We start from the raw sequence: 13,623 nt of genomic DNA, 5'->3' as shown, positions 1-13,623 counted from the left end.
TAGGCGCGGGCCTCCGATTTCTTTTCCGAGTTTGGGCCTGAAACTTTTTAATGTCAGTGTAGTCGTCTTTGACACTCATTTAATTTCGTGTGTAGTGGAACTGCAGAAAAAATGACACGCTCAGAAAACGAGAGAGTAAATTATAAAAAAAGTTCTTAACAGAGTAGTGTAAAATGCCTAAACTTTACACGGGGCTATCCGCGCACCGTAAGTTCTCGTTCGCTCGTAACCTCAGCTTCGAGCACCCGTAGGCACCGACACCGCCTGTCCTCGTTATTGAGCTCGTGTCCGTAATGTGTGTCTCTGTGGTACTGGATCTGCCAGTCGGTGCCTAGCTAATAGACAGCTCGTCATTTGATAAGTATTAGCACTACTGACGTGCTAATTAAACATAATTTTTGCAAGATATTCCTTTCTGGTTATGTTCGAATAGTGTTAACGACTTCGTAGGAAATGTGTCAACCTCGATAGTACTAACAAAATATTTTTTCAGTTTCTGCTTTTGTCCATTACAAGTGTTTATTTTACTGATATATATATGGAGCAGATTTCCAGCATCTGTATTGAAACGTTATTAACTTTGTCTCGGAGGCATAATCTAGGTTGTGATGGAAGTGATCTGCAATGTAGCCTGATGTCTAGACTGGGTTATTAGATGGCAGTACGATTGTGAGTTGGTGAAGCGAACAGATGTGAAAGTGTGGTTGTGATGCAAACCGATCTGTAGTAAAGCTCGATGTCTAGGTGAGCCGTTCACGAATCGCCAGGTAATTCGAACTTCCGAATGGGATTCTTCGACCCCAGTGTGGAAAGAAGTCTCTCCGTATTCCTTAAATGTGTCAGTACTCTCGAAGAGTAGCGACACGGTTGCCAACTTTCGGATAAGACTGTCTTAAGAGTAAAGCCCCCCCCCCCCCCCCTCACCTCGTCCGGATCCGTGTCGACGTCTGCAACTGTATCGCTCGTGTTTGGACGCTACGGAACCGGCACTCGACGGGGAGTTGTATCGGTGACACTACTGACGAAACGCACAATCTGGACTTCATTCCTGTGCAGTTGGTTACACGTATGGTAAATCGTTTCCTGTTTACCTTGACCCGAGTAGTGAAAGTTTAATTATAACCACCCTGTGTGTAGAATACCCAGTCAGATGTAACACAAGTCCTTATGGCACTACTGATTTCTGGAAAAGCAAACAAATAAATAAGTAAAATATATATAAAAGTAACACAGAGTTTTGAGGTGAGTTTTTTATTTAATTTTGTGGAGAAGTTCACTGTCAGGAGATGGTAATTTTATTGTTTTGAACAATGTCGGAAATGGGGTGTACGTAACTACGCTACTGGCCATTAAAATTGCTACATCAAGAAGAAGTGCAGATGATAAACGGGTATTCATTGGATAAATATATTATGCTAGAACTGACATGTGATTACATTTTTCATGCAATTTGGGTGCATAGATCCTGAGAAATCATTACCCAGAACAACCACCTCTGGCCATAATAAAGGCCTCAATACGCCTGGGAATTGAGTCAGACAGAGCTCGGATGGTGTGTACAGGTACAGCTGCCCGTGCAGCTTCAACACGGTACCAGAGTTCATCGAGAGTACTGACTGGCGTATTGTGACGAGCCAGTTGCTCATCTACCATTGACCAGACATTTTCAGTTGGTGAAAGATCTGGAGAATGTGCTGGCCAGGGCAGCAGCCTGACATTTTCTGTATCCAGAAATGCCCGTACAGTACCTGCAACGTGCGGTTGTGCATTATCCTGCTGAAATGTACGGTTCCGCAGGGATCGAACGGAGGCTAGAGCCACGGGTCGTGACACACCTGAAATGCAACGTCGACTGTTCAAAGTGCCGTCAATGCGAACGAGAGGTGACCGAGAAGTGTAAGTGATGGCACGCCATGCCATCACGCCGGGTGATAACGCCAGTATGGCAATGACGAAGACACGCTTCCAATGTGCATTCACTGCGATGTCGCCAAACACGGATGCGACCATCGTGATGAAGTTTCGCCATTCGTGCACCCAGGTTCGTCGTCAAGTACACCGTCGCAGGCACTCCTGTCTGTGATGCAGCATCAAGGGTAACTGCAGCCACGGTCTCCGAGCTGATAGTCCGTGCTGCTGCAGACGTCGTCGAACTGTTCGTGCAGATGGTTGTTGTCTTGCAAACGTCCCCATCTGTTGACTCGGGGATCGCGACGTGGCTGCACGATCCGTAACAGCCGTGCGGGTAAGATGCCTGTCATCTCGACTGCTAGTGATAAGAGGCCGTCGGGATCTAGCACGGCGTTCCGTATTACCCTCCTGAACCCACAGATTCCATATTCTGCTAACAGTCATTGGATCTTGACCGACGCGAGCGATACGATAAACCGCAATCGCGGTAGGCTACAATCCGACCTTTATCAAAGTCAGAAGCGTGACGGTACGGATTCCTCCTCCTTACACGAGGTATCACAACGACGTTTCACCAGGCAACGCCGGTCAACTGCTGTTTGTGTATGAGAAATAGGTTGGAAACTTTCCTCATGTTAGCACCTTGTGTGAATGCTGTGAAAGGCTAATCATTTGCATATCGCAGCATCTTTTTTCCTGTCTGTTAAATTTCGCTGTAGCTCATCGTCTTCGTGGTGTAGCAGTTTTAACGGCCAATAGTGTAGTTGTCACGTCCATTTCCCGGTAAAGCCCACAGAGACGGCACACGACCAGCTGCCTCCGCAGTGTACTGAAACCGCTGTCGCTTTGCAGGTCTACTACGGCGTGGGCTGGCGCAAGAAGTACAAGGCGCCGACCGACTTCTGCTTCGCCATCAAGCACCCGCGCCTGCAGCAGCCCAAGTCGACCAAGTACATCAAGTTCCTGTGTGCCGAGGACGAGGCCTCGCTGCACCGGTGGGTCGTCGGCATCCGCCTCGCCAAGGTGAGTGCCTGCCCGCACCGTCCGGCGTTCGCCGCGTACGAGCTGTCGGACCGCGCCCGGCGGTTTGTCGCGGTGTTACTTTTGTACTGCTCGGTCGTCTTTCGTTATTGTGGTAGTCCGCTCACAAAGTTTGGGCTTTTCTCAGAGCACGGACACAAAACAGTTTCACTCTGTAGCACGACAGGAAGTGCTGTCATTTGTCACTCTCAGCAGTTCACTTTATTCGGCACCGTGAATTTGTACAATTTATTCCTGTGCTTTTAAAAGGTAGATTTAGTACAGTTTCCTCCTTCTCTGCCGTTCTGATCCCTCTGAATCACAGTCGGACACTACAAAATCTGAAGATTTTGTGTCGGAGTGTATCAAAAACTTCTGTCAGAAACGGTCGTCAGGGCGAGCTCTCCTGCCAGATTAAAACTGTGTGCCAGACTGGGACTCGAACTGAGAACGTGTTCCTTCTGTCGCAGTGCTTCTAATGTATTCTTCTACAGTTTTCTGCATTACCGCGATTTAACAGGTGTCGAATTTAATGACAGGTTCTCCGAATGAAACGGGCAGCAAAAATGTGGCGAAACTCGCCGTACGTTCGTGGAACGTCTTTAGAAGTACGAGATCGTGTCTGGACTAGAGTGTGTCTGAGAGACTGCCCCAGAGTGACACAGATGTGAATTTGTCTGTTACCTTCGTCAGTGACGAGTGGAATTAAGTCTGCAGTGAAGATACAGTTCACTCCTGTGACTGCCTAATTGACTGAAAAATATGAGAAACTGAACAAAATGTATCGCACTACTTACAAACCCGGAACTAAACACACCGTTTCTTCTCGGAGTGCTAGTCCACGAAGGAAGTGTCGGGATCGATCGAGCAAACTGATTGTGTCACTACTGCCGAGTCTTTTCCACTTTCGACTCGTAAAGACTGACGGGAGAAAAGAAAAATTTGAGTCTCTCTCATTCTGCAGCAGTCACTTACAGCGATGCAACTCCGGAAGCACTCGTACTCCTTCAGAGACTCGACGAACATCTGGTGAGTTTTATCGTATTTCTACCGCCTACGTCAACCGGAGACCTCGTCGTCAAGTTTCGGGTCCGCTGAAGCGTAATACGTGCGGCAAAACCTCGAAAGGAGTGTAAATCGTGTCACTCTCGTTAGGTGAGGTTCCGTGTTTCGGGCCCGGTCTCGCGCACAGTTTTAATCGGCCGGACGGGAAAACGGCAGACACTTCACAGCCGAGTGAGAGGTCTGTCGCGGAGAAGACATTTAGGGGGACCCACCCGTCTGAGGTTTCTGCCCTCGCTCCTCGTCAGCCGGACAGTGCGCGTAAAGGAAACGGCAGTCGGCACGACACTGTTGCGATAAGCGTGCTATTTCCGTGTGGCCCGTCTAAAGGTGAACCCGAAAAGTTTTGATAACTAGTTTACGGGAATAAACAAATATTTCGAGCGAGTAGCTGGCTGCAGTTCTCTGTTTTGTGTTCATTACACACACAGGTTTTAGAATCTAAAACATCCGTAACGTAAGAGCTAAAACTGCTGCGAGGCAGAGGTGCCGCCCCCAAAAGAGCCGCCGCTCCACTCGGTGGCGGACGCCTCGGTCTCTCAGTTCGGATGACTACGGCGACCGTTTCAGTTCGGTCGCCAGCTGACGGACGATTACCGTGTTTTGTTTCGGGTTGTCTGCCAGCTAGTGGAAAACTGTTGTCTGTTAAACTGTTTGGCTGCCAGCTGACGGACGACTAGTGTGTTTCGTTTCAGTTCGGCCACCACCTGACGGACGACTGCCGTGTCTGTTTCAGTTTGGCCGCCAGCTGTCGGACAACTACCGGGCGCTGGTGGACGAGCTGGCGCAGGACGACCTGGACCAGCTGGCGCAGGCGCGCTCCTGCTCCGTCAGTTCCATCGCGCCCGCACTCGGGGGCGGCGGCGCGCGGTCCGGCGGGACCGGGGGCGCGGGCTCGCCCTCGGACTCGCCCGGTGGGGGCGGGGGCGGGGGCACGGCGGCGGACGCCGTCTCGACCGGCTCCAGCTCGAGCGGCTGCCTGAGCGACGGGTGCTGCGGCAGCGCGGCCGGCAGCGGCGGCACCGCCTCCACGCTCTCCGGCAACACGGCGGCCGCCGGGTGCGTGTAGGTCCGGCAGTGGGGAGAGCGGAGCGGCGGCGGGGTGTGGGACGAGTAGAGTGACTTTCCGGAGGGGACCTTACGGGCTGACACTTTTCATTTTTCTAGAGCAATACCGTTATGGATTTTTTTTAAAGGAAAGTGGATACTTTGAAAATTAGAAGGTTGTTAACATCACTCAAGTTCAAACATTTCAATGTTATTAATGGAATCTGCATACATTTTGTGTGTCTGTATCAAAGTTTTAATTTCTTGTTATGCAGTTAGCAATTATAAAAAAGAATGTTACTTTTATCAAAAGTATCATTCGTTGTTTGTTATTTAGCATTTGAATGTGATAATAAATAAAGAACTGAAAGAAAAGTAATAAATGTGGGCCCTACTGAGACCTGAAATGCCAACTTCGCAATTACAAAAGTTTACAAGATGCTCTGCTACTGCAGGTCCCGTCAGTGAGTTTCAGCCGTTTCGTATACGGCAGGACTCCAAACGTCTACTCTTCGAAGGCAGTTTTATTCTGACTTTTTTAGAATTGTGTTGCTGTGCTGCTTTATGAAATTCACGTCCGGGATCTTACGGCCAAATTTGTAAGTACAAAGAAAATTGGAGAGAGCCAGTGTGTGAGGTCCCCTTGTTGTAAGAAAGTTGTTAGGAAAATTCGCACGAGGAAGATAAAAGGTGACTACCCTTTACCGACCTCGACGAGTGAAAACGTCGATAAGTGAATACGCCAAGTCTGGGTTTCAATACTATTAGACTGTTTCCAGGGGGCTGAGGGAGGGAAAATGTTGAGGAAAGCTAGAAACGGAGGGCAGACAACTTTGCTGTGCGTTATGTTGTATTGGCACATCAAAGGGAATGTTTTGACAAGAGAAAATAATTATTGATGTTGTGCATGTGTATCTGCAGGAAAATTTAATCTTAAGTGCAAGCAGTCCCCCGGCCCCCCCCCCCCCCCACCTCCATCCTGCCCTCCCCGTAACCCCCCACTCCACAGAAGTGCAGGCAGCCCATTCTCAATGTATTGTGCAGAGAGATATGTAAACAGAGACTGCCCGTATAGAATAATTCTGTCTCCTTCCGTAGCTTCCCAGTTCTGCTGTCAGCAGCTCTGTAACCAAATTTTGTCCCTGCAATGGACACGTAAATAGAAAGTAACCTAAGCAAAATAAGAGTGCACTGGAATAATTGCTTACCTATTTTAGTCTTCTAGTAGTATCACCTTTGTTAGAGTTCCACCAATTTCCGAGTTATCGGCATCGTAAACTTACGATCGACTGTTATCTCATCGTCAGTATTGAGGAAAAAATAACTTTCTCGAGATGCACGAATCGTCTTCATTTAAGCAAATTATCCATTCACTGCAAACAATTTGTTTCCATTATTTTAAGAAAATTGACCAAATCTATATTACGACAAAACTCGTTCGGATTGACAGAACTGTGCCGAGGTATACTCGGAAATCACGAGTCGGACACTCCGACGCCCCACGGCGTCCCCGCCTGCCGGTACCGCGGTGTTCTGACCCCCCACCTCTGCCCCGTTCCGCCCGCAGGTTCGAGTGCGACTTCCCGACGACGGGCACGATCAAGCGGAAGCCGTCGGTGAACCCGAAGCTGCCGCTGACGTCCATCACGCGACAGCTGAAGGAGGTGGGCGAGACGGTGGCCTGCACCCCGTCGACGCCTTCTCCCTCGACGGCGGCCACCACGCCCACGTCCGTCTTCTCCCCGTCGGTCGACCTGGCGGATTCTGTGAACGTCAACGTGGGCACTGTCCAGAGAGCAGGTCGGTAATACCTTCTACCGTTTGTAAATTTTATTATCCTCGTCTACTTTCGAGTTTGTCACAAAATTTGATACGGACACTTAGAGCGTGCAATCTAACTTATTTAGTTACTGCATTGACTCGAATATACGCCGGACTATTTACCCGAATTTGATCCTCGAAAAGTTAGGGTGCGGCTTATACCTGCTGCCTCGTCTTCCGACAAACATTTGCCGTACAAATGTGAAGCTCATTTGTGACGGTGCGACTAGTGTCCGTATCTCGAATAGGCGATGTTGCATTTTTTTACGCGACAGTGCAAACTTTTACCAGTGTTTGATTGGAATTAACATTGTGTAGGTCTTTCAGTATTGTTTTGTTATTTTATAATTCAGTTGCAGCTGGATACCGGTAAGAAAGTCCATTTCGTGACAGTACGCACGACCGAATAGAGCAAAAACCACCTTCGAGCCGAGGACTTCGGCACAGTTACGGTGCGAGCTACTGATTTACAATTGTGTATACTGTGCCGAAACTGTGACCGAAAGAGGGGCCAGAACAAAGTACGGACTGGAAGAGCGTAACATATGTAATGTCGTGTCTCTTCAGAAGAAAAATGAAAGGAGAAAATTTTGTCGATAAAATTGTTAAGGGAACTGTAATGTGGCAAGTATCTAGAACTGGAAGTTTCTTTCCTATGTGCAAGATAAGAGGAAAGATGGGGGTGCCTATCTCACGAGAAATTATCCAACGGAAAGCCTCGGAAGTCGCGAAAGTCTCAAACGTGTCGCAGTGAGAATTTCGTGCGAGTATCTGTCAGTGTCGTCTGTTTGTGCGGAGAAATGGCCTCGCTCTCAGACGAAGTACTACACTGGCACGAAGAAAGCCGGCAGAAGTCGAGGAGAAGCTGACCGACCTCGAGCGTTACGTCACACAGTTGCAAAGCTGCCACACGTACGCTTTTCATCAGACTGGCAATGCTGACGAGCCACAAGTATTTTTTAACGTGCCGAGCAATATGACAGTAGACGTGAAAGGCGCAAAAAGTATCTCCTTGGGGGGAACAGGAGGGGGGGTGGGGAATAACTGTGATGATAGCTGTTACAGCTGAAGGAAGGAGGTTACCCCCTTACGTCATTCTGAAGGGAAAAACTGTGTCCAAAGAAAAATTTACTAAAGGCTCAGTGATAGGCTGCGAAGAAAAGGGCCGGATAACGACGCTACTGACGGTCGACTGGTCGTCTGACATTCAGAATCGCAAGTCTGGAGCCCTCACTGAGAGGCCCGTATTAGTTTTGTATGTTTGTGGGGGACATCTAGCTGCTGAAGTAAAAGATAAACTTGCCGGACGAAAGACCTGGACGAATGACTTGAAAACTACAGCCACTAGATGAGACAGTAAAAGTGCCGTTTGAGGGCAACCTCTAAAAAATGTATCCAGATTGCCTCCCGGAAGTAGACCGTGCCCTTAAAGGAGTCACCGGTCACCGTTCTGTGCGAGTGGATTCCCGCTCTGCAGTCCTCGGTATCGTCAGCCCACCTCCGAGGGGTTCGACAGGTGCCGCCTGTCGAATGTGCGGCACAGCTGTGAGGATGATGCACTGTGGGAAGAGAGTGAAGAAAGTGGTAGGAATGAGGGTGATGAAGTGAATACCAGAACTGATAGCGATGAGATTAATAAGACAAAGGATGTTGCCAGGGTGTTGTATCAAATACCAGGACAAATGTATGTGGTGATACTTACACCCTGCAAGTATGTACAGATAAATGTTTGGTAACTTTTCTCCTCTCAATCAGTGTGCAGCTTATTTATGTGCAATTTTTTTTATCTTTTATTTTTATTTCCCCCCAGCTCTGAATTTAGGGGTGTGGTTTACATGTGGTGGTGACTTATTTTTGGGCCAATACGGTTTACTTTTATTAAAAATTGTCTCAGTTTCACTGAGCATAATGATAAAGTAGATTGAGCAGTAATTATAACAAAAAATTCTAATAATTTTTTTTTTTTTTTCAAATTGTAATAATTAGTAACCATGTTTGTATAGAGTAGGGAATCCAAGGTCATCCCTGAATTCCCAAAGTTAGCAAACAGAACTGGTCTCAAAATTTCAGCATGAAAAACAAAATTCATGACAAATATAAAAATGCACCAAAATACATAGAAACACAAATAGGTAAAATAGAGCGAGTAAATAAATTTAAATATCTTGGAGACACTATACAACAGAATGGTCTAGAAAAATCTGCAATAGATGTAAGAATTAACAAAATGGAAGGAGAGCATATGGTTTGACCTAAAATATTTACAACAAGAAATGTATATCTAGAAAAACAAAACTAAAACACTACACCACAGTGGTACGACCAGAATGTTTACACGGATCTGAATGCCTAACAATGAACTATAAGATGGACGAACTAGAGGTACTGGAAAAAAGGATTATTAGAAAAATAATGGGTGCAATGAAAACTACAGATGGTTGGAAATAAGTAATGAGGAGATCCACAAAAATATAGAGAAAATATCTGAAGTAATGGCCAAACGAAGATTAACCTGTTTTGGACATCTCTACTGAATGGATGGAAATAGACTAACAAAACAAATACTCCTATATTTCTGGAAGAAGAAATCAACAATAGCGTGGATTACAGAAGTAAGAAAACATCTTGAAAGAAACAACATCAAAGAATCACAAATAGCAGAAAGAAACCATTTTAAAAACAAAATACTAAATTTGGAAAGCTTTCAAAGCAGAAGAAATAAAAAATCGGGAACAACATGGACAGAAGAAAGGAAGAGACTTCGTGGGGAGAACATGAGGGAATACTGGAGAAATAGAAAACAACAACAAAGGAAGAAGAGGAACTGAAGTTGTCAACGTGATCCTAGTTGGTCAATACGATTGTAAAAAAAGAAAAAGAAGAGGTAAGCATGTTTGTGTGACAATTTGTATTAACTGACCACAGCAAGTCACGAATTTTCCATCTTAATTTTTACCAAAGTTCCCAGATAACCAGTTTTCACTGTGCACCAGAATGAACACAACCAGTTTTCACTGCGCACCAGAACGGACACCTTACATCGGACCGGGACTCGAACCTTCTGTCTTTGCCTTTAACAGCTGACGGAGCCTCGCGAGCGCCGTGTTGCGGCCCCCTGCAGGCTGGAAATCACCTCAGCTGCAGCTGAGCCATTTCAGTGCAGTGTCCCTTCTTTCAGGAGTGCTAGTCTTGCAAGGAATGCCGAGGAACTCGTGTGAAGTACGTAAGACGGGGAGAGGAGGTACTGTGAGGCCGTGTCGCAAGTCGCGCTCGGTCGGCGGAGCACTTGCCAACGAGGGGCGGAGGTGCCGGGTTCGAGTCCCGCTCCGGCACGCTGTTCTAATTTCACAAATTCTCGACGGGTTTCACGTCATTATTTTTATATTTCTAGTTAGCGTACAGTATCCCGTTTCCGCAAGTGTCGCGTAGGAGCGAGAATGGCAGTTTTTATCGTCTTACCGAGACTCACGATTTTATCTGGTGACGAGCCACACGGACGTATTATTTCTCGTATTCGTGCACTATTGGGTTTCCGTACCTAACAATCGTTGCTGGAGGGTTACACCTTAGACTCAGAATTGGAGGTGACACAACTGGATTGCTGCTCTGTTACCTTCTTCCGAATGCTAAGTTTTGTAGTAATCGATCGTGAAAAACTTCCCCGTAAATGAACCACCGCAGATATAAGGACATCACACACACCCGTGCCAGAGGCGGGATTCGAAGCTGCGACCGTAGCTCTTGCTCGGTTCCGGACTGTAGCGCCTAGAACCGCTCGGCCACACCGGCCGGCAGCTGTTTCTGACCTGTCACTGTTTTAACAATAACTTAGATAAAATTTAAAACTCTAATGGTGTCACATCTCAGTTGCCATCTGGTGGTTGTACGAAAAAACTTGAAAGATGATAACAGAACTAATGGGATGGAAGCAGGGGAAAAAAAAGGAAGACAGGTACGTACTTAAAAGAGGCACACGTAACACAGTACGGTTGTCACTACAGTCTGATTCAAATGAGATGATACTTGACACTTCACTCACCAGAGCTGGTTTCCTCCAATCTGAGCACTCAGCCTCTCACCCAAATCATTTGCTGTTGCCGAACTTCCACAATAATTGATCACTTTGCTTCCAGTCACTTGTCTGGGTTTGTTCACACACACACAAAAGCTAATAAAATACACATGTTTCATGCACAGCACTGACGAAAGACTACTGGCTCCTTCTGCCCAAGACACGATTCAGTGTCACATGTACAGTTATTGTAGTTACAGAGATTGGCTCGCATCAGATAAGCTTCACACGACATTGTGTGAAGCTGGATTTTTTGAAGACCACAGTTCATCATTACAACTGGGTCACCAGAGCTATAAATGTAACATTCTACCCTAGTGAAGTGTTTAAGGTATAAACTTGACAAGTAGAAGCTTGTAGGTTCATTTTGTAGTGTTGGCAGAAGAGCCAACACTGTGTTTCTATAGGAGGCTGAAATGCACGTGTTTAATTACACGCTGACTGGCGTGAGGTCTGGAACAGGACAATATCTTGAGAATTGTAAATAAAGTACGTAGATGATGTAATACTGAACTTTAATCCACAATTGTAGAACATCTCTCGTTACGGTACATGCTTCATAATTTTAATTATCAATTGAATACGGCGCCTTGCTAGGTCGTAGCAAATGTAGCTGAAGGCTATGCTAACTATTGTCTCGGCAAATGAGAGCGTAGTTGTCAGTGAACCTTTGCTATGAACGTCGGCTGTACAACTGGGGCGAGTGCCAGTACGTGTCTCTAGACCTGCCGTGTGGTGGCGCTCGGTCTGCTATCACTGACAGTGGCGACACGCGGGTCTGACGTATACTAACGGACCGCGGCCGATTTAAAGGCTACCACCTAGCAAGTGTGGTGTCTGGCGGTGACACCACATTCCTCCCCCGCAAATCGGTGAACGGTTGTGTTATAAGGCTTCCGCCCGCCGTGGGGAGGACCCCATGTTGACGTATGCGATGAGGTGGGGAGCCTAACCACAGGCGAGGCTGTGCCACCCGCACCCGGCCATTCGGTCCGAGGGGAGCTAGGAAACGCCTGAAAACCTAGTCCAGGGTGCACGCCAACATGCGGTGTATGCGCCCGTAAAGAGACAGGCGGGGCCGTAGGGTTGACCCCCATCGCGTCGGGGCAGCCGACGGGTGAAGACGCCATGTGGTCCGGTCCGGAGCGGGCAAGAGTTCCATGTCGGAGGACAGCTGGTCATGGGAAGCGATCAGCAGCGCGTGACCCAGGGAGGCGCCTGGCGGTTGCAGTGAAACGTGCACTGCGGGCGTTGCCGGCGGGAGAACAGGCGGCAGCGGCGGCGCGTCGCCATGTGGCAAAATGGAAGGCAGCGTCGGTAACACCTGGGGATGAGGCGAGCCAGTAGTTGGGTCCCCAGGGCGCTGACCGGATGGCACCGTCGCTGAAAGCAGACGGGGAGCGGCAGAACCCGTGCGACGACAGAGGCGCAGCTGATTGAGATGCCGATGCACCTCACCAGAGACCCCCAAAACCATATACATAGCGCGGCCGAGGCAGCGAAGAACGCGCCCTGCGAGTCAACGCCGTGAACCTCGATAGTTGCGATAGTATACAATGTCGCCTGGAGCAAAAGCAGGCGTCTGCCGCTGCACAGGAACCTGATGTGGCGGATGCAGCAAAGACATGAAGGTTCGATGAGGACGACCGTGGAGGAACTCAGCCGGCGAGCGACCATCTCGGGGCTGAGAGCGATACGAGGACAAAAAGAGCAACAACGCGTCCTCCCGAGAATGCGACTTTTTCAACTTCAACATCTGGGACTTGAAAGTCCGGACCAATCGTTCAGCGGCACCGTTTGACTGAGGCGAAAACGGCGCGGATGTGAGATGTTGAATACCATTGGCCTTGCAGAATGACTGAAATTCTGCGGACATGAATTGTGGGCCATTGTCAGAAACAATAGTCTGTGGAAGACCTTCAATGCAAAAGATAGCAGATAACGCTTGGATGGTGGCTGAGGACGTCGTGGAAGACATCCTGACAACAAAAGGAAAATTACTGAAGGAATCGACAACAACCAACCATCGAGCATTCCAGAATGGACCAGCAAAATCGATGTGTAAGCGTTGCCAAGGGGAAGTGGCATTCGGCCATGCAAAGAATTTCCGCGGTGGTGCGGATTGTTGTTCGCCATGCAAGAAGAGCACATATTCGTAATCGCAGCATCGATTCTGAACCAAGTACAATGCTGACGAGCAAGTTGTTTCGTTCGCACTATACCCCAATGTCCTTGGTGGAGAAGCCGTAAGACAGAGGACTGTAAATGAACGTGGGACCACGACTCTGGACTGATCATTATCGGAACGCAACAGCAAAACACCACGTCGAACAAAACGTCTCTCCTTGTGAGCAAAAAATCGGCGAACCAACGGATCCTCGATCCGTGATTTCGACAAGGGCCATTGCGTAGCAACGAAACGCAGAACGGTAGCAAGGACAGGGTCTGCAGCTGTGGCTGTAGCTACACGACGAAAATCAATCGGAAACGATTCGACCACGTCATCGGTTTCCGCATCAATGAACAGGCAAGCAAGTTCGGAAGAATCGAACGCTCTATCATCAGCAACAGGCAAACGGGACAACGCATTGGCGTTTCCGTGCTGAGCAGTGGACCGATACAAGATATCGTAGCAGTACTGCGAGAGCAAAAGAGACCAGCGAATGAATTTCTGCGCTGTACGTGGAGGT

General features: G+C 48.0%; 1 protein-coding gene across 1 annotated transcript in view; it reads left to right on the top strand.

Annotated features, from left to right (window-relative positions):
- Positions 1-13,623, top strand: part of LOC126232176 (ras-associated and pleckstrin homology domains-containing protein 1-like) — a 239,834-nt gene that overhangs the window by 193,545 nt on the left and 32,666 nt on the right. The window contains exons 9-11 of the mRNA XM_049942473.1: positions 2,764-2,934; positions 4,730-5,052; positions 6,608-6,840. Of these exons, the coding sequence (XP_049798430.1) occupies positions 2,764-2,934; positions 4,730-5,052; positions 6,608-6,840 (727 nt within the window). The remainder of the gene's footprint in view (positions 1-2,763; positions 2,935-4,729; positions 5,053-6,607; positions 6,841-13,623) is intronic.

Source organism: Schistocerca nitens, unplaced genomic scaffold (genome assembly GCF_023898315.1).
Source record: "Schistocerca nitens isolate TAMUIC-IGC-003100 unplaced genomic scaffold, iqSchNite1.1 HiC_scaffold_465, whole genome shotgun sequence".
NCBI classification, from domain to species: domain Eukaryota; kingdom Metazoa; phylum Arthropoda; class Insecta; order Orthoptera; family Acrididae; genus Schistocerca; species Schistocerca nitens.
Note: the sequence above shows the minus strand (reverse complement) of the source record. Positions and strands in the feature narration are given on the sequence as shown.